The sequence below is a fragment of the Xyrauchen texanus genome, chromosome 9 (genome assembly GCF_025860055.1).
Source record: "Xyrauchen texanus isolate HMW12.3.18 chromosome 9, RBS_HiC_50CHRs, whole genome shotgun sequence".
In the NCBI taxonomy this organism is placed as follows: domain Eukaryota; kingdom Metazoa; phylum Chordata; class Actinopteri; order Cypriniformes; family Catostomidae; genus Xyrauchen; species Xyrauchen texanus.
The window spans coordinates 38435955-38463046 of NC_068284.1; the positions used below are offsets into that span (position 1 = coordinate 38435955).

General features: G+C 38.2%; 1 protein-coding gene across 2 annotated transcripts in view; it reads right to left on the reverse strand.

The window, feature by feature from the left end:
- The window catches only part of LOC127649463 (disco-interacting protein 2 homolog C-like), a 70166-nt gene extending 54546 nt beyond the window's left edge, over window positions 1-15620 (reverse strand). For both annotated transcript variants that reach the window (XM_052134557.1, XM_052134556.1), the window contains exon 1: window positions 15287-15620. In XM_052134557.1, the coding sequence (XP_051990517.1) occupies window positions 15287-15365 (79 nt within the window). In that variant the 5' untranslated portion in view covers window positions 15366-15620. The remainder of the gene's footprint in view (window positions 1-15286) is intronic.
- Between the last annotated feature and the right edge of the window lie 11472 nt (window positions 15621-27092).

Genomic DNA, 27092 nt, shown 5'->3' on the forward strand with positions numbered 1-27092 from the left:
AACACACAAGCCATTCTGTAGTGGATTTACTTTGATATTTAGAGTCATTGTCCAGCTGCATCACCCAACTTCTACCGAGCTTCAGCTGGCGCACAGCCACCCTGGCATTGTCCTGTAGGATATCTTGATAAACTTGGGAATTCATTTTCCCTCGATGATGGCAAGCGTTCCAGGCCCCTAAGCAGCAAAGCATCCCCAAATCATGGTGCTCCCTCCACTGTACTTCACCGTTGGAATTAGGGCTGGGCGATACAGCTAAAAAATGTATCACGGTATAATGTTTCATATCATTCGGTATGCATGAGGGTAATAATCTTTTTTAAACAAAGACCAGTAGAAAAAAGGTTTGAATTTAACCACTGTATTTTTTATTTACCCACTCTATTAAGGCAAACAAAAAAACTAAATAAAATGTAAACAAATATCTTAAGGCATTGTTGTTGAGTACCTCTCCATCATGGACTGCTTGTGGGTTGTTTGTTGAGGTGAGGTAAATGTAGGTCATGGCGGACGTCATTCTGCATATTCCAAAGGCTGGAAGCGATTAAGGTGATGAAATAGGTTGCTTGTGTTTCCATACTTGACCGGGACATTTAAAAAAAAAAAAAAACTGCCACACTGTCGAGCTAATATGTCTTTTTTTTTGTATTCATAATCTCCTCATCGCCAGCAGACGCGACAAAAATTTCCGCATGTTTTAGCAATTTAGCAACCGGACCCCACAGCAACGCAACTTGTTATTGGCTGTTTGCTTGTCACTCTTAGGACACTCCTTTATCAAGCCATATAATAGGTGGTTTATGATCCAGGGACGGCGCACGCTAGAGGGTTGTTCATGCAACCAAACTTCATGTCTATTTACATTTTAATGCATATAAGTGAAACAATCGAGCGTTATATCGAACATTTTTTATATCGTTATCGATAAAGGTGTACAGTCGATAAATACCGATATCGTTTTATCGCCCAGTCCTAGTTGGGATGATGTTTTCATGTTGGTATGTTGTTCACATACATAGTGCTGCGTGTTCTTCCCAAACAATTCAACCTTAATTTTACCAGTCCACAAAATATTTTCCCAGTAGTGTTGTGGAGTGTCAAGGTGGTTCATGCGCGGAGCAATGTTTTTGTTGGAATGCAGGGGCTTCCTTCGAGGTATCCTGCCATGGACACCATTCCTTTTTTTATGTTTTTCATATAGTAGACTCATAAACATAGAGGTTAACCAGTTACAATGATTCCTTCAAGTCTTTAGCTGTCACTCTAGGGTTCTTTTTTACCTCACTGAGCATTCTGCGGTGTGCCTTTTGAGTCATCTTGGCTGGACGGCCACTTCTAGGGAGAGTAGACAAAGTACTAAATCATCTACATTTATAGAGATGTGTCTAACTGTGAACAGATGAATATTTAAGCTCTTCGAGATAACTTTGTAACCCTTTCAAGCAAAACAACAATTGTTGATCATAGATCTTCTGAGATCTCTTTTTTGCGAGGCATATTTCACGTCACTGCCACTGGCTGGGAGAACCAGGTCTCGTCCAGAGTAAACAGACGATGACAGAATGTTGCGCCCGTGAACACCAGCATCTCTGCTTTGGCCTTCGAGTCACTGTGCATTCGATTGTGTGTTTGTCGTGTTTCACTGCGGATTGTATTATGTGTGTTCAGCACATAAGGCATGGATTGTATGTGTGTTTGGCTCATTAAAGCATGTATTATATGCACATTGATTGCATTGACTCATATCAGCATTGATTGCTTATGAATGAGTCATAATGTGATTTGCAATGGAACTTTTTGAAAGATGGGGCAGTTAAAAACATGGACCCAACCGTAAAACTGTAAGGAACCAATTCCATTAATGAATCTTTCACGTGTCATGACTGTTTGATATTTAAGGTTTATGATGCTGCTGTGCTTTAGTGAAAAGTCTGATAAATTTGGATGCAATGTGTTGGGTGTGCGTTAAGTGTAAACCCTGAAATTTAGTTTTATAATGTTGTGAAGCTTGTTTATTCTCTTCTGAGTTTCAAATATGGCTGTATTCGAGGGGTGGCATTTGAGTTAGCCAATCATAACAGTGGTCGTTTATGTTCAAGTTTAAAAGGAGATGCTGAGGCCAAAACCTCAATGAAAATGATCGTATATTAAATTATTAGATTAATTATGTTTTAGTGAAAGAAAAAAAAACATTTTTTAAGAATGTTAAGTAAAAGTATTCCCCTTTAATTTCTGAAATGTTTTTAAATTTTTATTTTATTTAATAGTGAGAAGCTATGGCCTGAATATAACACATTAATTTAGGGCAGCATGATTATGACAAAAATTTCGTAATTGATGGTTATTTCCCTTGATTATGTAATCACAATTATTAATTTTGATTAATAGAATTTACATTGAAAAACAATTTGTGTGGGGCACTTTACAAGCCATATTCTTTATGTAAGCTACACTTCCAAAAACAAGAAACTTTGTTGGTAACTTTGGAAACTTCGCTAGAAACGCTGGTATATTGTTATATAATAATTGGAGCATTCTAGTTTTGTCGTGCCATTACTGATTGGCTTAGGTACTCAACAGACATGTCTGCGATTGGTTACTATACTAAAGCACTGAAAATTGAAATACAACATTTTAATTCAATAGGAGATCTAAATAGAATGCTGTAATTGACACTTCACGAATAGTTGATTGCAGCAGCCGTAATTGAAATCTCCATTACTTTTCTGGCATATATCGTCGCTGCATTGCAGAGCGTCACAGCGGCGTCTGATGCTGATGACTCGTCTGGGCTGCCACCTTCGGGTCTGCTCGCCCAGTCTGAGGCTGATGCGCAGATGTCCGCTATGCTTTCCCGGGCTGCCGTGAGCGTGTGGCTGGACTGGAAACCCTCACGGCAACTCGATCGGTTCCTCGGGTCAGGGCGCCGCTCATAGCCACGCCCCCCCCCCGTTCCATTCTTCCCGGAAGTGCGGGATGGCGGGGCGGCCCATAGGTACACGGAGGTCCCCCATGTGGACAGAGCGGTTGCGATCCACTTGTCTCCCCAGAATGACGCCACCTGGCGGGACCGCCCGGTACTCCCCTCCAGAGCCTGTAGAATGACGTCATCACTGACCTGGAAAGTCTACAGTGCCACCGGACAGGCCGCCTCTGCCCTGCATGCCATGGCTCTCCTGCAAGTTCACCAAGCCAAGGTACTCAAATATCTGCACCTGGGAATTTCCAACCCCGACGTTCTGCAGGAACTGCGGTTCTGCAGGAACTGCGCTCACAGACCTGAGTCACAGGTGCTCTGTACTGGGGTCGGGCTACACGGTCTCAGTTCCCTTTCAGGCAAACTCCCCATGATGTATTTCCCGTGGTACGGTCCCCCTGTCGGCGTACCCCGCTCATTAGGCTGGACCTACCACCGCGCCATTTCCCACGTATGGCTTCACAAACCTCGTGGTGTATTTGCCACATGTTACCTCCCCCTAGACTAGGCAGGGTGTGGCCTCCGCAGGGTCTTTTCCCCCTGAAAGAATAGGACCGGGAAAGACCGCCTTTCCCGACGCATTTCATAGCGTTAAGATAGCCCCAGCCACTTCACGTCCTATGTGAGAGACATAGTGAGAGAAAAGGCGCGGCTGCCGGGCTTGCTCCCATGCTTGTCATGTAGCGTATGTTCCCCCCTCAGGGGTGCGGGGTACCTATGGTCTGTATGTGACACCTCTTTGGAGGCGTTGGGGAGGGCTACGTGCAGCCGACACAGTTGCCTCTAGCACGCAGTAGCCTGCTTGCACCTGTCTCGGCAGTTCACGTCACACGTGCCTAGCGTTTTTATATGGGACCCCTTGTGTCACTTCATTTGACACAACGTCGAGTGAGTGACAGAAGGGGAACATCATGGTTACTGTTGTAACCTCCGTTCCCCGAGGGAAGTAATGAGACGTTGTGTCCCTCCTGCCACAGCACTAGACCTACCACTGTAAATGGGCGTACCTTATTTTCGGCTCCTCAGTGCAAAATCGTGACTGGCACTCGCTGCCCCGCTTCCCTTTATACCTGTAGGTCCGGGGTGTGGCATGCAAATTATGTCTGCCAACTTGACATTGGCCTTTTCTCAGGTTCAGAGGTACGTTTGACGTCCCAGGAAGACCCCTTGTGTCACTTAATTCGACACAACGTCTCGTTCGGAATGGAGGTTTCAACAGTAACATGACGTTTTTAAGCTTAAAGTAACCTTTTCAAGTGATTTTAATAAGGTGTTTAAATTTTTTAAAAGGAAAAACAATTTGGGCTTATTAGCTTCAGAAAAGAAGACTTCAGCTGAAAGGTGAGTAGTTTGCATCCCTGATGAACAAACAGCACCTGGTGGTCCCATCAAAAAGAGGCTCAAAGTCTCTTTCATGATTGTTCACATTCTCTGTTCCACTGTGGTGGAATGAGCTTCCAACCGCCACACGATCTGCTGAAATAATCTCAACATTCAAAAACCTGCTGAAAACATCTGTTCCGTGAGCACTAAACCTATCCACACTAATTGCTAATTTGAACAGTGAGAGACAGAATAACAACAAATAAATCCAGAAAAACGCATGTCAAAAAATTTATACATTTAATTGCATTTCAACTGAGGAAAGTGCAATGGAATGACACTTTATATCGGATATCTAACTTGGAATCTTGAGCGGAAATCTTTATTCATTTCATCAAGATGCAGGTGTACATTACGTCACGCAGGGCAGGAGGTTTAGTCAGTGGCAGTCATTCACTTTTACTAAATAATATCCATTAACAACTCAAAGTTCTTACATTACATGATAATAAAGCGTGTTTAGCAAAATAAATGTCTTTTACAAAGACAGGTTTTCAAAACATGATTAATTACACACTCTTTGTTTTGATTAGAGTCATATCAGTTTGTTTGAAAAGAGAAGTCTCTGATAATCAACATACCCCTCAAAGTCACAACGTAATCAATCTCAAAATTAAAAATAAGCTCCCTCTGACATGTTTGTGTTTAGTTGTCAGGTAATTGTCACTGGATTTCGAATTAAGTGACAAGTCACATCATGAGTGATCACTATCAATCATCGTTTCATGATCGAACATTGTTGCCACATCCAGGTACCAGAGTCCTCGTGCCCATCCCTACTTTGTATGACAAATTGCTTGATATATTCCTCATTTGTAAGTCACTTTGGATAAAAGCATCTGCTAAATGACTAAATGTAAATGTTCATAAGAGTAGGGGGGAAATATCCGGATGACCTACTACATCTGTCGAGATTCTGTTTTGAAGTGCAGATCCACTGGACACTGTATTATCCCATAACGCCCCAGGAGCAGAGGAGACATAATATTCAAAACGCGGAGTTTAAATAAAAAATATATATATAATTTATACGGAAAACCGCAAGTCGGCCTAGCTCATTTTAACTTAAAGTGCTATAAAGTGGTGGCCAAAAATATTGGCACCCTTGGAAAATATGAGCAAAGAAAACTGTAAAAAAAAGCATTGATTATACTTTTGATCTTTTATTTTAAAAATAAACTCACAAAAATCTAAACTTTAATTGAAGTAAAACAATTGAAACAGGGAAATATCTCATTATTAAATAAATATTTTTTTCTCCAAAATGCATTGGCCATAATTATTGGCACCCTTTTATTCAATATTTTTTGCAACCTCCCTTTACCAAGATAACAGCTCAGAGTCTTATCTTATAATGCCTAATGAGGTTGGAGAACACCTGGCAAGGGATCTGAGACTATTCCTCCATACAGAATTGCTACAGATCCTTCAAATTCAGAGGTCCATGTTGGTGAACTCTCCTCTTCAGTTCACTCCACAAATTTTCTATGGGGTTCAGTTCCTGGGATGGGGATGGTCATGGCAGAACCCTGATTTTGTGGTCCGTGAACCATTTTTGTGTTGATTTTGATGTTTGTTTTGGATCATTGACCTGCTGGAAGGGGTTTTTATCTGTTGGCATTTGATAGAGTCTGTGATGCCATGTATCAGAACAAGATGCCCAGGACCTCTGGCAGATAAACAGCCCCACAACCTTAAAGATTCAGCACCACATTTAACCGTGGGCACTGGGTACTACTTCATCTCTGAATGCACCAAACCCATCTCTGGTGTTTGCTCCCCAAAGTCTCTTTTTTTGTTTGTTTCATCTGACCATAGAACCTGGGCACAGGTTGAGTGAGTGAGTGTGGGTGTGGGAGAGAGAGTGTGTGTGTGAGAGAGAGTGTGTGTGAGAGAGAGTGTGTGTGTGAGAGAGAGGAGAAATGTAACAAAGTTTAATGTACGTAACTGTGTTTGAGAGAGTCTGTTGGATGTTAAGCTGTTATTTGTTTTATGGACTCAATGTTGAAAATTTAAAACATTTCAAACACTGTTGGCAGAAGTGAAAAATAAATAATTTTATGAAGTTACAATTTTGTTTGATTCCATGATGTATTTTACTGAACATGAGTATTGTAATTTACTGACAGTTACTTATATCTTGTCTTTTCACTTTATTATGATCAGATTCTGCAGGTAAAATTACAATAATAAGGTGACTTGACTTGGACTTGACTTGACATAGCCTGTGACTTGACTTGGACTTGACTTGACTTGCCCAAGAAAAAAATACTTGGGACTTACTTGAGACTTGAAGGTTAAGACTTGAGACTTACTTGAGACTTGCACATGTGTGACTTGGTCCCATCTCTGCTGTCAAGCTCCAAAAGTGACATAAGAGCATCATAAAACACCATTAAAGCAGTTCATATGACTCGTGCATTTTATTCAAAGCCACTTAAAGACGTGTGATAGCTCTGTGAAGCACAAAAGACTATATTTAATAAGTAAATATATAGTATGTGCAATGCCAGCACATTAGTGAATGGTGCTGCTCTGTTGACTTAAACTCATCCACAGGCTGGTGATGCACTCATTGCTATGTTTAGCCTTCACGCAGAGCGCATTATTTAACACTACTCACGAACAACATCTCAGATGTAGATGCTCAATAGTTCGGTTCACTGATAATATGAATTTAGAAAGGCACTGGAGGTGCATTTTACCAGAATTTGAATAAGAAGTGAATTAAACTACTGTGAACTTGCCTACAAACAGACACATACAGGACTTCCTGGAGAGTTTAGAATGTCAAAATAAAAGCGTGAGGGTTTAAAAAGTGTACAATTTAAATATATTACTGTTGTATTTTAAATTCAAATTAAAAGTAAATAATAATAATAATAATAATATTAATAACAATTTATTATCATTACTATTGTCATCTTTAGTATTTGTTTACAATTTATAACAATATTTAAGTTGAATGGGTTCCAAATAATAACTGTGTGAATGAAAAGTGGACTGATGTCTTACAACTAAATTGAACAAAAAAGAGATATGAATCCTTTAAAGTCCAGATGCAAGTTGAAAAATTTTGGCGGAAAAAAGAAAGAAAAGGCAAAAATAAAAATGGCTTCTTTTCTACTGAAGACTTGAAGACTGGAATTACTGTTAATTTGCTGCTACATTATCCAGTATACTAGTTAATAATAAAGTGTTTCTTAATAAGCTATACATTTATATTGAAATAATGTGAAGTTAGAGGTTAGCGTTTCTTTGCATACTACTGGTATCGGCTTGGGATTTCCGATATCGGAATCGGATTGGATGAGAAAAAGTGTTATCGGTGCATCCTAGTCACCCAGGAGCACTACAAATTATCAAATATGAATGGGAATATACTTTAGATATATTTTACTCTTAAGAACTTCTAGGGGTGCCAATAATTGTGGCAAAAGTGTTTTTTTTTAAAAAACAAATATACAAATGTATAATGAGATATTTCAGCTCTTTCAATTGTTTTACTTCCATTAAAGGTAAGATTTTTGTGAATTTTTGGAATGAAAGATCAAAAGGATAAACTATGCAGATTTTTTTTCCACAGCCTTCTCCATATTTACCAATATGTTTGGTCACCACTGTATATACCAAAAAGTTAAACTGTAGTTGTATTTGTATTACGTCATATATTTGGGATACAAGACAATGCCCAAAATGAAGTTTTTCTGGAATATATTTATACTAATCACATGCATTCATAAAGAACATTCTTTTTTTTACCAGAAGAGAAGTGCATCCTTCATCAAATGCAGTATATACTCTCACAGTACGCAATTTCTGATTCCCTCATCTCATTTCTATCTAATATGCAGTAGGGGTGTAACGGTTCAAATTTTTCACAGTTCAGTTTGTATCACGGTTTTAGGGTCATGGTTTCAGTACGGTTCCATATTTGCAATGTTCAGATAAAAATACAAATAAATATTCTGCCAAATCCAAAGTAAGAATACTCTATTTGGTAACTATACAACAGGTTTGCCCTTAATAAAAATCATTGTTTTACAGTAACCATAGTTTAAATGTGGTATTTGTAGTAAAAACATTGTAACCTCAAAATCAACATGGATACGCTCAAGTTTAAAATATATAGTATAATCATTGATACTATATGGTTACTACAATATTACTATAGTAAAGCCATAGTTCATTTTCTTTAGGGTCTTAAACTAAAAAACATTTTAACTTAATACCTGCACTATTACGCTGCATCGACAAAATGCATTTCAAACTCTACAGTACATATTAAATATTCAGAAGCTGTACATCACTGTAGAAGGAACTTAGCATTTAAAACGGATATGAGGGATGTTGTGACAAGGCTCAAGTGTTTTAAACATACTCTGAAATCAGACAGCTTCGTCAGCGGAGTAGGGAAACATATAATTTCCAATTAACACCCCAGTTTTATATCGGTCCGAATTAGCACTGAGTGTCTGCTTAAAAACGGAAGAGAGTATGTGCAGTGTCGGCTGATCTGCAGCTCTGCATTGAGCGATGTCTGCAAACATCACCTGTTTTAATTGACTGCAAAAAGAAAATGTTTCCAGAGAGGAGACCTGAATAATGCAGGGGCTTCTCTATCAGTGGCTCGTTTTCTCCACTTGCCATATTCAACTACACACAACACTTGCAGAGCATTGATCTCATCAAGTTGACCCATGTGAAACACAGGCTGAGCATATACATCTACAGATCCATTCAGGCGCATTAGCGGAGGTTGTAAATGTGCGTGTCTATTTGACGCTTTATTTTCTTTGCAAAACCTTGTGCTCCAAATGCGTCACTACACTTGAGGTGAACCACGGTGCCAGTGCTTACTGAACTACAGGTGGCGAACCATGCGGTTCGGTATTGTACTGAGAACTGTTACACCCCTAATATGGAGTAATCATTCAAACTGTGACACAAAACTTAAACACAATAATCAGACCAATGATCTAAATCAGCAAAGAGTGTGTGATGTGTTTGGATGCATGTTGAGATGCTGTATGTTTACATTATTTAGATTTTCTATTCATTCCTTGTTTAGTGTCTCGCTGGATGACTAATAGACTCCCATTTGTAAATAGTGATAATGGTATACCATTATGTGTATAACAGATGTGTATGACTTTCTTTCTTCTGTTGAACACAAATGTCTACATCTTACTTCTGTACACACAGGGAATAAAAGTGGCTGACATTCTGAAACACACACATCATGCATATTTACACACAGATACGTTGTCCACCACTGTCTGTTTCCAATCCAATCTTTCTGAAGATGTCAACACTTCACTGATGCAATTCAAAACTTTACAAAGTGACAATATTGGTATGTTAAATCACTAATAGACACTAGTCATTTACCAAACGCTAAATCAAATCCCACATAAATACATGGTTATTGGTTATATTCTGCACAAGTGAATTAGTTTAAGTTTCTCTGATCAGTGAAATACCCTAATATTCCAGGATGACTCTTCTGTCCCCATAAGCCTTTGTCCTCAGAGCCAATCAGAAGACAGCATGGGAGACTGTACACCAATGAAGCACTTGCTTGTATGTAAGAAGGCCAATCAGACGACAGCATCGGTGGAAACTAGGCCAGAAGCCAAAGCAACAGAACAGTGACAACAGATGCCACAACCCACACACACACAAATAGGATATTGTAATATATAACAAGCTTATGAATCCAAATGTCATACACTCTAATTTTTAAACAGTTGCAGTACAGATCTAACATGGCTCTCATGCTCTTGGCAATTCTCTAGTCTAAATTTTCAGTAAATAGCTCCAAAGCATAATGTATTCTTGGAAATATCTGCTCCTTATAAGTATTCTAGCCCATTTGATTGAACAGGGTCAGAGGTCAGCGGAAACATTCTGAACTACTGACTTTTTGAGCTAGAACAAACATCATGATGGAGGAAAAATGATTTAATATCTGTTAAAAGTATACAAAATAACAGAGCGCTGTATCATGCCCACAGGGATGGTGGCAGATGTGCCCTAATAAGGGGAATCATCATTCTCCATCAAATGATGCAATCTCTGTGAAACATGAACTACAAAAATCTCTCACACACACATACACACACACACACACACACACACACACACACACCTGCACTAACTGGCCATGTGGCCTCACTGTCTTCTATTTGAAATATTTGAGTGCAAAAAGTGAAAAAGTTTATTAAAAATTACTAAAAACTTAAAAGAAATTGTGACCATTTCAATCACCTCAAATAGTATATTTCCAGATATACATTTAACCAAAGCTCTTGAGATTGACCAAAAAAAGAGAAATCATGTCCTCATTATTTATTAACAACCTCAAGGGCTATCACTTAAATTCACAGGTCCCAGGACAACATTTAATAGAGGACCCTCCCTCGACCTTCCCAGGGCCCAATGCATAGACTATTCCAGGGCCATAACCACCATAGACATTGAGAGGGCGTGTCCCCCAATATTCAGATTTGTGCATCAATATGTGATTTTCAATTATCAATTTAACAAATTTTACCTTTGGTCTCACAATTTGTAATATTTGGAAACACATTTGGCCTTTAAAGAAATATGATATATGGCAATACCTGTATATGTAAACACACACACGCATACAGTATATACTATATCTATATATAAATATATCCATATAGATATACTGTGTGTATATTTAAATATATCCATATATATATATATATATATATATATATATATATATATTAGGAATATGACAACCCATCAATCTGGATTGATGCACAAGTCAAATAACCAACAATAAGATGTCATCGATTCAACGCATATACAACTATGTATATTTTTTAAGAATCACCTTTATTTTGATTCTCTAATGCTAGCCACCTCCTTACGCATTTCCGTCAGGAGATACAGCAACCTTTTGACATTCATCTTGCTTTATAAGCACTAAATATGCTTCTCATGTTGGACACTACATGTAGTGATTTAAGCCTGAAGTTGTGCTCACATCAACTGGGTTTCCCTCTAAAGTCAAGCTACGCTGACAGGATAGCGCAGAGCAGCTCACATGCTCGATTAAATCAGGCTTCCCTCTGTGTTGTGGCACATGCAACACATTTAAATTCTACATGAGAATTTTCTATTTTAAGCACTATGGCTATCTAAAGTGCAATTCAACCATGTCAAACGGCTAGACAGCCCAGACATTCTGAAAAGAAATGAGGAGGGAAAGAGAAAATACCTTCCCTGCATCAACAACAATTACAAGACATTTCACATCTTCATATAAACATCCTTACTAAAATGTATCACTGTAAACTGTAACATAATTTTTTTAATACAACTTTTGAAGTTGTAGCCAAGAAAAACACAGATAGCACATACTCTCCTGTTGAAAACAAGTCATGGGTACGCAAGTATTTTGGATTGAAAGACTTGCATTGAGCTGTCATCAAACGACTGACAATCACGTGTCTGTGACATTATTTGTTATATTACTTATTTTTCTGTATTTTTTTCCAACAACTGAAGTACCATGGATGTCCCAATGTGGATACTGGATTTGCACATTTTAGAGAGCTCACTAAAATATTCAAATTATATTTTGGTTGCATATGTGAGATAATAAATGTAATTGACAGTGTAAAACAGGTACATTATATCATAATATCGATCGCAGGCCCCTGATTCGAAGCAAATCGAAATCGCATAACGGAAGACTTTAAAGGGATAATTCACTGAAAAATAAAACTTCTCTCATCATTTACTCACCCTCATGCCATCCCAGATGTGTATGACTTTCTTTCTTCTGTTGAACACAAACAAAGGTTGTAGGTCCTTTCAATGGAAGTGAATGGTGACTAGAAATCTGTATGTCCAAAAAGCAGATAAAAGCAGCCTAAAGGTAATTGATACGACTATAAAGGTTAAGTCAATTTCTTCAAAATCGATTTGGTAGGTGTGAGTGAGAAACAGATCAATATTTAAGTCCTTTTATACTATAAATACCCACTTTCACTTTCAGATGTGAAAGTGAACCTAAACAGGTGCCACATGTGACTTAAAGATGTGAAAGTATAAGTGGAGACTTATAGTAAAAAAGGACTTAAATATTGATCTGTTTCTCACCCACACATCACATCACTTCTAAAGATATGGATTCAACCACTGGAGTCTTATAGATTACTTTTATGCTGCTTTTATATGCTTTTTGGACATTCAGATTTCTGGTCACATTCACTTGCATTTAAAGGACAAATAGAGCTGAGACATTCTTCTAAAAATCTTTGTTAGTGTTCAACAGAAGAAAAAGTCATACACATCTGGGTTGAGTAAATGATGAGAGAATTTTCATTATTGGGTGAACTATCCTTTTAAGCTATTGGCTAACATAGAATCGCTGGCTAAGAGAATCGATATAAAATCATATTGAGTTAAAACTTGCAATTTACACCCCTAATATATACATACGTATATAAATAGTATGTTCAAATATGGTTTTCACTGATATAAAAAGTCACATACTTGTACATATACAGTGAGGGAAAAAAGTATTTGAGCCCCTGCTGATATCGTACGTTTGCCCACTGATAAACAAATGATCAGTCTATAATTTTAATGGTAGGTTAATTTGAACAGTGAGAGACAGAATAACAACAAAATCCAGAAAAACGCATGTCAAAAATGTTATAAATTGAATGGCATTTTAATGAGGGAAATAAGTATTCAACCCCTCTGCAAAACATGACTTAGTACTTGGTGGCAAAACCCTTGTTGGCAATCACAGAGGTCAGACTTTTCTTGTAGTGGGCCACCAGGTTTGCACACATCTCAGGAGGGATTTTGTCCCACTCCTCTTTGCAGATCTTCTCCAAGACATTAAGGTTGAGGCTGATGTTTGGCAACTCGAACTTTCAGCTCCCTCCACAGATTTTCTATGGGATTAAGGTCTGGAGACTGGCTAGGCCACTCCAGGACCATAATGTGCTTCTTCTTGAGCCACTGCTTTGACCCAAAACATACGGCCAAGTCAACATTGTCATGCTGGATTAACCATCCAAGACCCATTTTCAATGCCCTGGTTGAGGGAAGGAGGTTCTCACCCAAGATTTGACGGTACACGGCCCCTTCCATCGTCCCTTTGATGCGGTAAAGTTGTCCTGTCCCCTTAGCAGAAAAACACCCCCAAAGCATAATGTTTCCACCTCCACGTTTGACGGTGGGGATGGTGTTCTTGGGGTCATAGGCAGCATTCCTCCTCCTCCTCCAAACACGGCGAATTGAGTTGATGCCAAAGAGCTCGATTTTGGTCTCATCTGACCACAACACTTTCAACAAGTTCTCCTCTGAATCGTTCAGATGTTCATTGGCAAACTTCAGACAGGCCTGTACATGTGCTTTCTTGAGCAGAGGGACCTTGCGGGCGCTGCAGGTTTTCAGTCCTTCACAGCGTAGAGTGTTACCAATTGTAATCTTGGTGACTATGGTGCCAGCTGCCTTGAAATCATTGACAAGATCCTCCTGTGTAGTTCTGGGCTGATTCCTCACCATTCTCATAATCATTGCAACTCCACGTGGTGAGATCTTGCATGGAGCCCCAGACCGAGGGAGATTTACAGTTCTTTTGTGTTTCTTCCATTTGCAAATAATCGTACTAACAGTTGTCACCTTCTCACCAAGCTGCTTGGCGATGGTCTTGTAGCCCATTCCAGCCTTGTGTAGATCTACACTCTTGTCCCTGACATCCTTGGGCAGCTCTTTGGTCTTGGCCATGGTGGAGAGTTTGGAATCTGATTGATTGATTGCTTCTGTGAACAGGTGTCTTTTATACAGGTAACAAACTGAGATTAGGAGCACTCCCTTTAAGAGTGTGCTCCTAATCTCAGCTCATTACCTGTATAAAAGACACCTGGGAGCCAGAAATCTCTGATTGAGAGAAATGCAATTCAATTTATAACATTTTTGACATGCGTTTTTCTGGATTTTTTTGTTGTTATTCTGTCTTTCACTGTTCAAATTAACCTACCATTAAAATTATAGACTGATCATTTCTTTGTCAGTGGGCAAACTTACAAAATCAGCTGGGGATCAAATACTTTTTTCCCTCACTGTAAGATACTATTAAAAATACAACTCAAATTCCAGTTTTCCTATATGTAACATATATTTTCGAAATCATAGTGGAATTTGAATATCTATCTATCTATAAAAACAGTGCATTTAAAAAGTACTCAGCCCCCAGTGCAGTTTTCAAAATATTTGGTGTCAGATTCCAAATTTAGAATGTATTAAATTGGGACTATTTTCTGACCATTTTTATATGACTGTATATCATGACAAACAAAATGTTGAAAACCTCTTAGCTATCTGTGTATGGGGCCACGGATGACCAGACCAGAAAACTCCTATATCAGAGAGAAATGCACTGGTTGTATAGTCTGTTCCAAAACTTTAAAAACAAATGCTTTACTGAATTCATCAAAACAAGAACAACAAACGGGAAACTACAACAGAGAGGAATACTGCAATGCCACGCATACCAGCTTTACTAATAACAACTCATCTACGTGCACTATATATTAAAAAAGGCGGTGGCCCTCTTATGAACAGCTCACTGGAATGAAAAATGGAAACGTACTGTATATGGAGAGAGAGAGAGAGAGAGAGAGAGAGAGAGAGAGAGAGAGAGAGAGAGATTTTGTCAATTCCAACACAACACTCCCTTCAATAAAACAGTTACTACTGAAAGTGCCACATAATATCCATTTCTGACCTCATCCAAGGTCACCGGAACCACTCATCACGTAAATCTGATACATGTACAGAACGCGCGCTGACCCGTTCATCCCTCTCTCTCTCTCTCTCTCTCTCGCTAATCTCGTTCTAAATTGACCGGACAAACAGGCAACTCACCCTCAGATAGCTCCAGCTCCAATTCCGCGAGCCGCGCTCGCACCTCCAACGGCAGCGGTAACGAATCACGGTCTGCCATTGCGATTCTAACACATCCGAGCCTCGGTTCCAATGTGTGTCTCCCGAGCTCACGGTGTCAAACGTGTTTTATGGTGCAAAAATAGACTGCATTAGTGTGCGCGCGCGGAGAGCTAGCCGTTGCGCTATTGGACACTCGCCATCACAGGCGGGTTTTTCGGTTAGAGGACGTACTGATGTCGATCGTTATTGCTTCTGGTACAGCGGTGCACAGGAGTGAAACTGCCCGTGTTTCCACTGCGGTGCCACTGTGCCCGCTGCCGTTGCTGCCGTCGCGCTCACGTGACCTCGGTGCTGATTCAAACCCAGACGAGGGCGACAGTGCGCGCGCGCAACGACTGTAACGGAAAGTGCCAGCCGTGAGGAGAAATAACACATCATGGTGTAACAGATCAAATAAAATTTCAAAAAGCACATTTACACCCATTTAGTGATAAAAGTTCACTTTTATTACTCTTTTAAATGTAATAACATGACTGTACTGGAATATTTATCTATCTAAAGACAAAATTAAATTAACCTAATTTAATGCAATATGTAAAGTCTTTTTTATAATTAAAAATTATATTATTTATTTTCCCATATTATTATTAAAAATTTTAATAATTTTATTTGTTTCATACATTCTTTTTTAGGAAATAAATCTAGAACTTCACATTTAGTGTGACTATGATGCTTTCTGCAGGCAAGAGTTGGTATTGCAGCTTTAAGAGTGCAGTAATGCAGTGAAACTAGCAAAAGGTGAATCCTAAACACAGCCTGGAGAGGATTACTGAGTGGAACAAAGGCTCTGTTGTATTCCAGTGTGAACTTTGTCCGTTAGTATGGTATAATTCGTTTTATTGGTGTGACGTGTTTCTGCAGAGCATACACCTGTCATGATGACCTGATTATCATCTTTCATAGGACTGTTGATACTGAAAATCTGTTTTTCCTTTTTTCCAGTTATTCACAGTGTTCCAAGAACACACACTTAAGTGGAGCACAGACTATGCACATTTCAAAACTTATTTTTGTTTGAAGGCAGGGTACCTTTTTTCTTTTTCTTTTTTGACACATTGTGCACGGATCCAAGATCAGAATGATTGTTTCCTCTCACATACGGCATGCATGAAGTTAGTAAATAACAAGAAGCAAAGACCATGGCAGGAGTAGATTCAATGTACAGTATTATTACTTATGGTAAGCAAGCGATATCCTAAAGGCACATAAAGCCAATTTAATAACACTGTAAGAAAAACAAAGTATAAAGCATAGGCTACAGTCATGACTCATGAGCCAGACAGTAATAACTACATCAGAGAAGCCATAAAAAAAAAGTGCACACATGTGTTTGTGGCAGAGAAACACCACATCAGTTCAGATCACATGATGAACTTTGGATCTGGTAAGAGCGTTGCATTTATATAGGCAAATGTGATAATAACTACTGCACCCAGGGAGGTCTGTGGAAAATATTTAGGGCCCATTTGATGAAAAAAGTAGTAAGACACATTGTAAATGCTTTAATGTTTTACTTCAGTAATTTTTCTTGCATAAAGAAGCTTTAACCCCATTATGATCTCTTTTGGGTCAGACCCCGTGCCCTGTTAACAGCTCAGAAAACATATATAACATTGAAGATTTTATGACACACGTTGATTTTACGAGAACTTATCATAAACAAAATTTTTATTTGATAGCATATTTCAAAATTCATCCATGAAAATTCTTACATTACTTCTGTTTAGGGCATCAGATATAAAAACATTTATACCCCAGGTATAAAAACATTAAAGGTGCACTCAGTAATTTTTTTACAAGTATGTCGATGTGGTTTACATTGGCTTAAACTGACACCTAGTGGCCTGGATGCTGCATCATTCAAAAACAGTTTTCAGTTACCAATGCCATAGTAGAAATCAGGTCAGGGAGTTTTATCCAAATAAAATTAACCATGGTTTTACTATAGGCCTACCTTTTTTTTTTTTTTTTTTTTTTTTTAAAAAAGCCATAATTTTAATTCAAATAACCATAGTGTTACTACAGTAATATGGTGTTAATATAGTAACCGTGTTTATTGTGGTTACTAAGATTTTACTACAAAATATCATGGTGATACTATGGTTACTTTAGTAAAACCATGTTACATTTTTGAAAGGTTGGTTTAGGGGTAGGGGTTAGTGTAGGGTGACTGTGGGAGTCTAAATAAACATAATAAACATGCTGCAGTGATACCCATATACTGCATGTTAGTATTTAATTAGGAGTGCAAATAGTATCTGCCACTATTTGCACTTACTGCAAAGATGATGCTTTTTATAGCATCTATTTCCTCTGCCAAAATGAAATGAATGTCAACTGGGTCAAATTAACCCTGGTAAAAAATGCATTGTTGAAAGATACAATAAAACAAATCCAAATCAACAAGATTTGGCCATTTGTTTTGTTGAATCTTTCTACAGTGCATTTTTTGTAGGGATGCCACCGATCCAATACCTGGATTGGTATCGGCTCAGATACTGTTGTTTTAGACAGATCGGGTATTGGTCCGACGAGCCCAATCCAAATCCGATACTGTGCGTTAGTCATGATCGTTACTGTCAAGTTCCAATAATGAAATAAAATAACCATAAAACACCATTAAAGTAGTTAATATGACAATTTATTCAAAGCCACATGAAGATGTGCGGTTGCTCTGTGAATCACAAAATGCTGCATTTAATAAATAAATACAATGCACAAGCAGCACTTTAGTTAATGGGGCTGCTCTGATGAAACACGTATACTAGCAGCCTTCACGCACTGTGCAATACTGAGTGCTACTCACGAACAACATCTCAGATGTAGATGCTCAATAGTTCAGTTCACTAATAATTGTCACGGTTTATAGCAGAGATGAGAGACGATGGATCTATATGCAGGCTTTTAATGAAGGCGATGAAGGAGATACCACACCAACCATTTCCGCACCAAATAGTGTAAATGTAAAGTAAGTTGTGCTTTTCAAGGCACTTCATGGGGACTTTAATATCTGCCTTCTGAGGTTTGATTATATCACAGGAACAATATGAAAGAATTTTACAGGAATATAACTTTTTTTTTTTTTTTTACACATAAATCGTTGGTTTCTCTGAGACCTCGCACGTGAAGACAGTAAGGTCAATCTCAAAAGAACATGAGGGTTGCAGTAAAACTACAAACGTATTAAATCCTTTGCTCTCATGAGGCGCTAACGTCTGAATGTAATGGGTTGACCAATCACAGCGCAATAATTTACATGTACCCAACCGCAACAGTTTAAACGATTAATTATAATTGTTTTAGAGAACATAATGCAATAAATACGTCCAATATACAAAACATGTCAGCTTAAAAGGGATATTCTTTGTATTAACGCTGTTTAGTGGTTTTGTTTCAATTTAAACATGGTACCACAGATGAAAAGTATTTGCTTTAATTGAGAATTTATAAATGTAATTGACATTGTTTATGTTTTGGAGCAGTGGGAAGCTTACTGCAGAGGTCACAAACGGAGTGTCAATCACTCATCAAATAACCTTGGGGAAGGTCTGAGACTAGAGCCAATAGTTGTCCTCACAAAACATCATCTAAACAGATGAGTGAGTGCACAGAAAGTATGGGTTACGTCGTGGTGTAATCGCAAAAGACGTTGGTACTTGCTCAATAGAAAGCAAAACAATTGATGCGATCCACGTAAACTTGGAAACACTCACGGCTGGCGCGTTGAGTTCAATGTGTGAGCTAGCAGAACATGCTAGAACCCAATTCAGACTACTCTCCCACCGCTCTTTTGTCTACTCACAAGTCGCTTGTATTTTTCATGAGAAAAATAACTTAGGCGTACCAATGATACATTTTAGCTCTGTTTTGACCACTTATTTCACAATGCAAATATCACAAATAAAAAATGAATTCTTTTTCTAGATCTTTTTAGTCTGAATCTTCATTCAATGAGAGGAGGGCAGCAACTTTTGTGGTTTTGATAAGGGCTCTGGCCTAAAGAGAAATTATTATGCATCATTATGTCTTTTGTACTAACTGTATGTACACTGTAGAGCTTATCAGGACTTGCTTATAGAATATTCAGAAATGGATGTTGAATTTACAGACACATTTTGCAGCATTTTAGACTTGAACTGTTTTTCATGGAATGTTGTTCACTCGAGTTTATTATTATTTTGGAAGCTTTTTTGGAGCTGTTTGAAATACGTGAATCTTACGACCGTTTCTGTCTATGAGGTTTTTTTTTTTTTTTTTAAGAAATTAACATTTTAGTATATTAGTACGTTGAGCACTGTATTTGGGAGTTATTCATGAAGCATGACACACTGTCCATAGCATAAAGGCTATTAGAACAAGCTGTCTGAGTTCCAGTCTGTATCAGAAACAAGATGTAAGGGCAACCTGAACAGAAACCCGTGGCCATGCAGCATTATGCCAACTATGACTACAATAAATTCAGAATAAAATTATTCTGGGATTTTTTTTAAAATCAAATCTGAACATTGAAAAGGGGATGTCTGTAGAAATATCAGAATAAAAGTATTTTTTATGACTAAATTAACAGTACCATCGACCGTGTCACTGTCAAGCCTTTGTTTTTGTTTTTGACACCATTATGAGTAAACTCTAAAAACTGTTAGGCGTGAAAATCCCAGGAGATCAGCAGTCACAGAAATACTCAAACCAGCCCGTCTGGCACCAAAAATCATTCCACAGTCGAAATGACTGAGATCAAAGTTTTTTCCCCATTCTGATGGTTGATGTGAACATTAACTGAAGCTCCTGGCCCGTATCTATATGATTTAAAGTGTTGCACTGCTAGAAGTAATCAATACGACTTTAGAGCTTTAATATATGTCTTCTGAAGTGATACGATCACTTTGGGTGAGTAATAGACAGTTAGTGTGTGTGTGTGTGTGTGTGTGTGTGTGTGTGTGTGTGTGTGTGTGTGTGTGTGTGTGTGTGTGTGTGTGTGTGTGTGTGTGTGTGTGTGTGTGTATGTGTGTGTGTGTGTGTGTGTGTGTGTGTGTGTGTGTGTGTGTGTGTGTGTGTGTGTGTGTGTGTGTGTGTTTGTGTGCGCTTATTGGCTAATTTTAAAAACGCCTTGAGCCGTAAGTTGTGCTTTTCAAGGCACTTCATGGGGACTTTAATATCTGCCTTCTGAGGTTTGTTTATATCACAGGAACAATATGAAAGAATTTTACAGGAATATAACTTTTTCTTTTTTTACACATAAATCGTTGGTTTCTCTGAGACCTCGCACGTGAAGACAGTAAGGTCAATCTCAAAAGAACATGAGGGTTGCAGTAAAACTACAAATGTATTAAATCCTTTGCTCTCATGAGGCGCTAACGTCTGAATGTAATGGGTTGACCAATCACAGCGCAATAATTTACATGTACCCAACCGCAACAGTTTAAACGATTAATTGTAATTGTTTTAGAGAACATAATGCAATAAGTACGTCCAATATACAAAACATGTCAGCTTAAAAGAGATATTCTTTGTATTAACGCTGTTTAGTGGTTTTATTTCAATTTAAACATGGTACCACAGATGGAAAGTTTTTCCTTTAGTTGAGAGTTTATAAATGTAATTGACATTTCTTGTGCTTCGGAGCGGTGGGAAGCTTACTGCAGAGGTCACAAACGGAGTGTCAATCACTCATCAAATAACCTTGGGGAAGGTCTGAGACTAGAGCCAATAGTTGTCCTCACAGGACATCATCTAAACAGATGAGTGAGTGCACAGAAAGTATGGGTTACGTCGCGGTGTAATCGCAAAAGATGTTGGTACTTGCTCAATAGAAAGCAAAACAATTGATGCGATCCACATAAACTTGGAAACACTCACGGCTGGCGCGATGAGTTCAATGTGTGAGCTAGCAGAACATGCTAGAACCCAATTCAGACTACTCTCCCACTGCTCTTTTGTCTACTCACAAGTCGCTTGTATTTTTCATGAGGAAAAATAACTTAGGCGTACCAATGATACATTTTAGCTCTGTTTTGACCACTTATTTCACAATGCAAATATCACAAATAAAAAATGAATTCTTTTTCTAGATCTTTTTAGTCTGAATCTTCATTCAATGAGAGGAGGGCAGCAACTTTTGTGGTTTTGATAAGGGCTCTGGCCTAAAGAGAAATTATTATGCATCATTATGTCTTTTGTACTAACTGTACACTGTAGAGCTTATCAGGACTTGCTTATAGAATATTCAGAAATGGATGTTGAATTTACAGACACATTTTGCAGCATTTTAGACTTGAACTGTTTTTCATGGAATGTTGTTCACTCGAGTTTATTATTATTTTGGAAGCTTTTTTCGCAGCTGTTTGAAATACGTGAATCTGACGACCGTTTCTGTCTATGAGTTTTTGTTTTTTTTTTAAGAAATTAACATTTTAGTATATTAGTACGTTGAGCACTGTATTTGGAAGTTATTCATGAAGCATGACACACCGTCCATAGCATAAAGGCTATTAGAACAAGCTGTCTGAGTTCCAGTCTGTATCAGAAACAAGATGTAAGGGCAACCTGAACAGAAACCCGTGGCCATGCAGCATTATGCCAACTATGACTACAATAAATTCAGAATAAAATTATTATGGGATTTTTTTTAAATCAAATCTGAACATTGAAAAGGGGATGTCTGTAGAAATATCAGAATAAAAGTATTTTTTATGACTAAATTAACAGTACCATCGACCGTGTCACTGTCAAGCCTTTGTTTTTTGTTTTTGACACCATTATGAGTAAACTCTAAAAACTGTTAGGTGTGAAAATCCCAGGAGATCAGCAGTCACAGAAATACTCAAACCAGCCCGTCTGGCACCAAAAATCATTCCACAGTCGAAATGACTGAGATCAAAGTTTTTTCCCCATTCTGATGGTTGATGTGAACATTAACTGAAGCTCCTGGCCCGTATCTATATGATTTAAAGTGTTGCACTGCTAGAAGTAATCAATACGACTTTAGAGCTTTAATATATGTCTTCTGAAATGATACGATCACTTTGGGTGAGTAATAGACAGTTAGTGTGTGTGTGTGTGTGTGTGTGTGTGTGTGTGTGTGTGTGTGTGTGTGTGTGTGTGTGTGTGTGTGTGTGTGTGTGTTTGTGTGCGCTTATTGGCTAATTTTAAAAACGCCTTGAGCCGTAAGTTGTGCTTTTCAAGGCACTTCATGGGGACTTTAATATCTGCCTTCTGAGGTTTGTTTATATCACAGGGACAATATGAAAGAATTTTACAGGAATATAACTTTTTTCTTTTTTTTACACAAAATCGTTGGTTTCTCTGAGACCCCGCACGTGAAGACAGTAAGGTCAATCTCAAAAGAACATGAGGGTTGCAGTAAAACTACAAACGTATTAAATCCTTTGCTCTCATGAGGCGCTAACGTCTGAATGTAATGGGTTGACCAATCACAGCGCAATAATTTACATGTACCCAACCGCAACAGATTAAACGATTCATTGTAATTGTTTTAGAGAACATAATGCAATAAGTACGTCCAATATACAAAACATGTCAGCTTAAAAGAGATATTCTTTGTATTAACGCTGTTTAGTGGTTTTATTTCAATTTAAACATGGTACCACAGATGGAAAGTTTTTCCTTTAGTTGAGAGTTTATAAATGTAATTGACATTTTTTGTGTTCCGGAGCGGTGGGAAGCTTACTGCAGAGGTCACAAACGGAGTGTCAATCACTCATCAAATAACCTTGGGGAAGGTCTGAGACTAGAGCCAATAGTTGTCCTCACAGGACATCATCTGAACAGATGAGTGAGTGCACAGAAAGTATGGGTTACGTCGCGGTGTAATCGCAAAAGACATTGGTACTTGCTCAATAGAAAGCAAAACAATTGATGCGATCCACGTAAACTTGGAAACACTCACGGCTGGCGCGATGAGTTCAATGTGTGAGCTAGCAGAACATGCTAGAACCCAATTCAGACTATTCTCCCACTGCTCTTTTGTCTACTCACAAGTCGCTTGTATTTTTCATGAGGAAAAATAACTTAGGCGTACCAATGATACATTTTAGCTCGGTTTTGACCACTTATTTCACAATGCAAATATCACAAATAAAAAATGAATTCTTTTTCTAGACCTTTTTAGTCTGAATCTTCATTCAATGAGAGGAGGGCAGCAACTTTTGTGGTTTTGATAAGGGCTCTGGCCTAAAGAGAAATTATTATGCATCATTATGTCTTTTGTACTAACTGTACACTGTAGAGCTTATCAGGACTTGCTTATAGAATATTCAGAAATGGATGTTGAATTTACAGACACATTTTGCAGCATTTTAGACTTGAACTGTTTTTCATGGAATGTTGCTCACTCGAGTTTATTATTATTTTGGAAGCTTTTTTGCAGCTCTTTGAAATACATGAATCTTACGACCGTTTCTGTCTATGAGGTTTTTTTTTTTTTTTAAGAAATTAACATTTTAGTATATTAGTACGTTGAGCACTGTATTTGGAAGTTATTCATGAAGCATGGCACACTGTCCATAGCATAAAGGCTATTAGAACAAGCTGTCTGAGTTCCAGTCTGTATCAGAAACAAGATGTAAGGGCAACCTGAACAGAAACCCGTGGCCATGCAGCATTATGCCAACTATGACTACAGTAAATTCAGAATAAAATTATTATGGGATTTTTTTAAATCAAATCTGAACATTGAAAAGGGGATGTCTGTAGAAATATCAGAATAAAAGTATTTTTTATGACTAAATTAACAGTACCATCGACCGTGTCACTGTCAAGCCTTTGTTTTTTGTTTTTGACACCATTATGAGTAAACTCTAAAAACTGTTAGGCGTGAAAATCCCAGGAGATCAGCAGTCACAGAAATACTCAAACCAGCCCGTCTGGCACCAAAAATCATTCCACAGTCGAAATGACTGAGATCAAAGTTTTTTCCCCATTCTGATGGTTGATGTGAACATTAACTGAAGCTCCTGGCCCGTATCTATATGATTTAAAGTGTTGCACTGCTAGAAGTAATCAATACGACTTTAGAGCTTTAATATATGTCTTCTGAAGTGATACGATCACTTTGGGTGAGTAATAGACAGTTAGTGTGTGTGTGGGTGTGTGTGTGTGTGTGTGTGTGTGTGTGTTTGTGTGCGCTTATTGGCTAATTTTAAAAACGCCTTGAGCCGTAAGTTGTGCTTTTCAAGGCACTTCATGGGGACTTTAATATCTGCCTTCTGAGGTTTGTTTATATCACAGGAACAATATGAAAGAATTTTACAGGAATATAACTTTTTTCTTTTTTTTACACAAAATCGTTGGTTTCTCTGAGACCTCGCACGTGAAGACAGTAAGGTCAATCTCAAAAGAACATGAGGGTTGCAGTAAAACTACAAATGTATTAAATCCTTTGCTCTCATGAGGCGCTAACGTCTGAATGTAATGGGTTGACCAATCACAGCGCAATAATTTACATGTACCCAACCGCAACAGTTTAAACGATTCATTGTAATTGTTTTAGAGAACATAATGCAATAAGTACGTCCAATATACAAAACATGTCAGCTTAAAAGAGATATTCTTTGTATTAACGCTGTTTAGTGGTTTTATTTCAATTTAAACATGGTACCACAGATGGAAAGTTTTTCCTTTAGTTGAGAGTTTATAAATGTAATTGACATTTCTTGTGCTCCGGAGCGGTGGGAAGCTTACTGCAGAGGTCACAAACGGAGTGTCAATCACTCATCAAATAACCTTGGGGAAGGTCTGAGACTAGAGCCAATAGTTGTCCTCACAGGACATCATCTGAACAGATGAGTGAGTGCACAGAAAGTATGGGTTACGTCGTGGTGTAATCGCAAAAGACGTTGGTACTTGCTCAATAGAAAGCAAAACAATTGATGCGATCCACATAAACTTGGAAACACTCACGGCTGGCGCGATGAGTTCAATGTGTGAGCTAGCAGAACATGCTAGAACCCAATTCAGACTACTCTCCCACTGCTCTTTTGTCTACTCACTAAGTCGCTTGTATTTTTCATGAGGAAAAATAACTTAGGTGTACCAATGATACATTTTAGCTCTGTTTCGACCACTTATTTCACAATGCAAATATCACAAATAAAAAATGAATTCTTTTTCTAGACCTTTTTAGTCTGAATCTTCATTCAATGAGAGGAGGGCAGCAACTTTTGTGGTTTTGATAAGGGCTCTGGCCTAAAGAGAAATTATTATGCATCATTATGTCTTTTGTACTAACTTTACACTGTAGAGCTTATCAGGACTTGCTTATAGAATATTCAGAAATGGATGTTGAATTTACAGACACATTTTGCAGCATTTTAGACTTGAACTGTTTTTCATGGAATGTTGCTCACTCGAGTTTATTATTATTTTGGAAGCTTTTTTCGCAGCTCTTTGAAATACATGAATCTGACGACCGTTTCTGTCTATGAGGTTTTTTTTTTTTTTAAGAAATTAACATTTTAGTATATTAGTACGTTGAGCACTGTATTTGGAAGTTATTCATGAAGCATGGCACACTGTCCATAGCATAAAGGCTATTAGAACAAGCTGTCTGAGTTCCAGTCTGTATCACAAAAAAGATGTAAGGGCAACCTGAACAGAAACCCGTGGCCATGCAGCATTATGCCAACTATGACTACAATAAATTCAGAATAAAATTATTATGGGATTTTTTTTTAAATCAAATCTGAACATTGAAAAGGGGATGTCTGTAGAAATATCAGAATAAAAGTATTTTTTATGACTAAATTAACAGTACCATCGACCGTGTCACTGTCAAGCCTTTGTTTTTTGTTTTTGACACCATTATGAGTAAACTCTAAAAACTGTTAGGCGTGAAAATCCCAGGAGATCAGCAGTCACAGAAATACTCAAACCAGCCCGTCTGGCACCAAAAATCATTCCACAGTTTAAATCACTGAGATCAAAGTTTGCACTTTTGGAGGCCAAATGCTACAGCCTCTAGCACACCACTTAAGGTCAGGAGAGTGAGGTTTACACAGTTATCTACTAGCTGGCTCCCGTTAAACTCATCCCCCTAAACCTCACTCCCATCCGGGTCACGGCACCATTATAACCAGTCCTGATCACCCTCCCCGAACAGGATTCGAACCGACGTCCCCGGCGTGGGAGGCGGGTGCGCTTACAAGGAGGCTTTAGTCTTTAGTGTCAGTCGCTTGTGTACCACTTGGGGTCAGGAGAGTGAGGTTTACACACAGCTATCTACTAGTTGGCTCCTGTTACACCAGGTTTCACGGTTTTCACTCCAAGATGTATTTTGAAAATGCAGACATGAGTTACAATGAAAGAGTCGGAGGTCGAGTTTTTGTTTTTGGGATACTTTCAAAATGTATCGCGGTCACCAATAGGTTGGTGATAAACACTAGAAAATAAAAATGCAACATCTCATTGATGGACAATGCAGAGTCATTGCATCACCGCCTTGAACTGTGAACAAAAAGGGCTGCATATCAAGATTTATAGAGAATAAGGATTTCGATTTTAAAATGTTTCTCACCCAAAGCGATCGCATTAGTTTAAAGCGCTTGCGTTGTATGAATTGCCTTTAGGTCCTTTTTGGAGCTTGAAATTAATCCGTTTACACGTAATACTTTTTCACATTATTTTAGTCATTTGTTTATTTATTATGGCAGTGGTGGCTATAGTATGGTATTAGGTATAATACATAGTTTTTGTGTGTTTTTTTTTTATG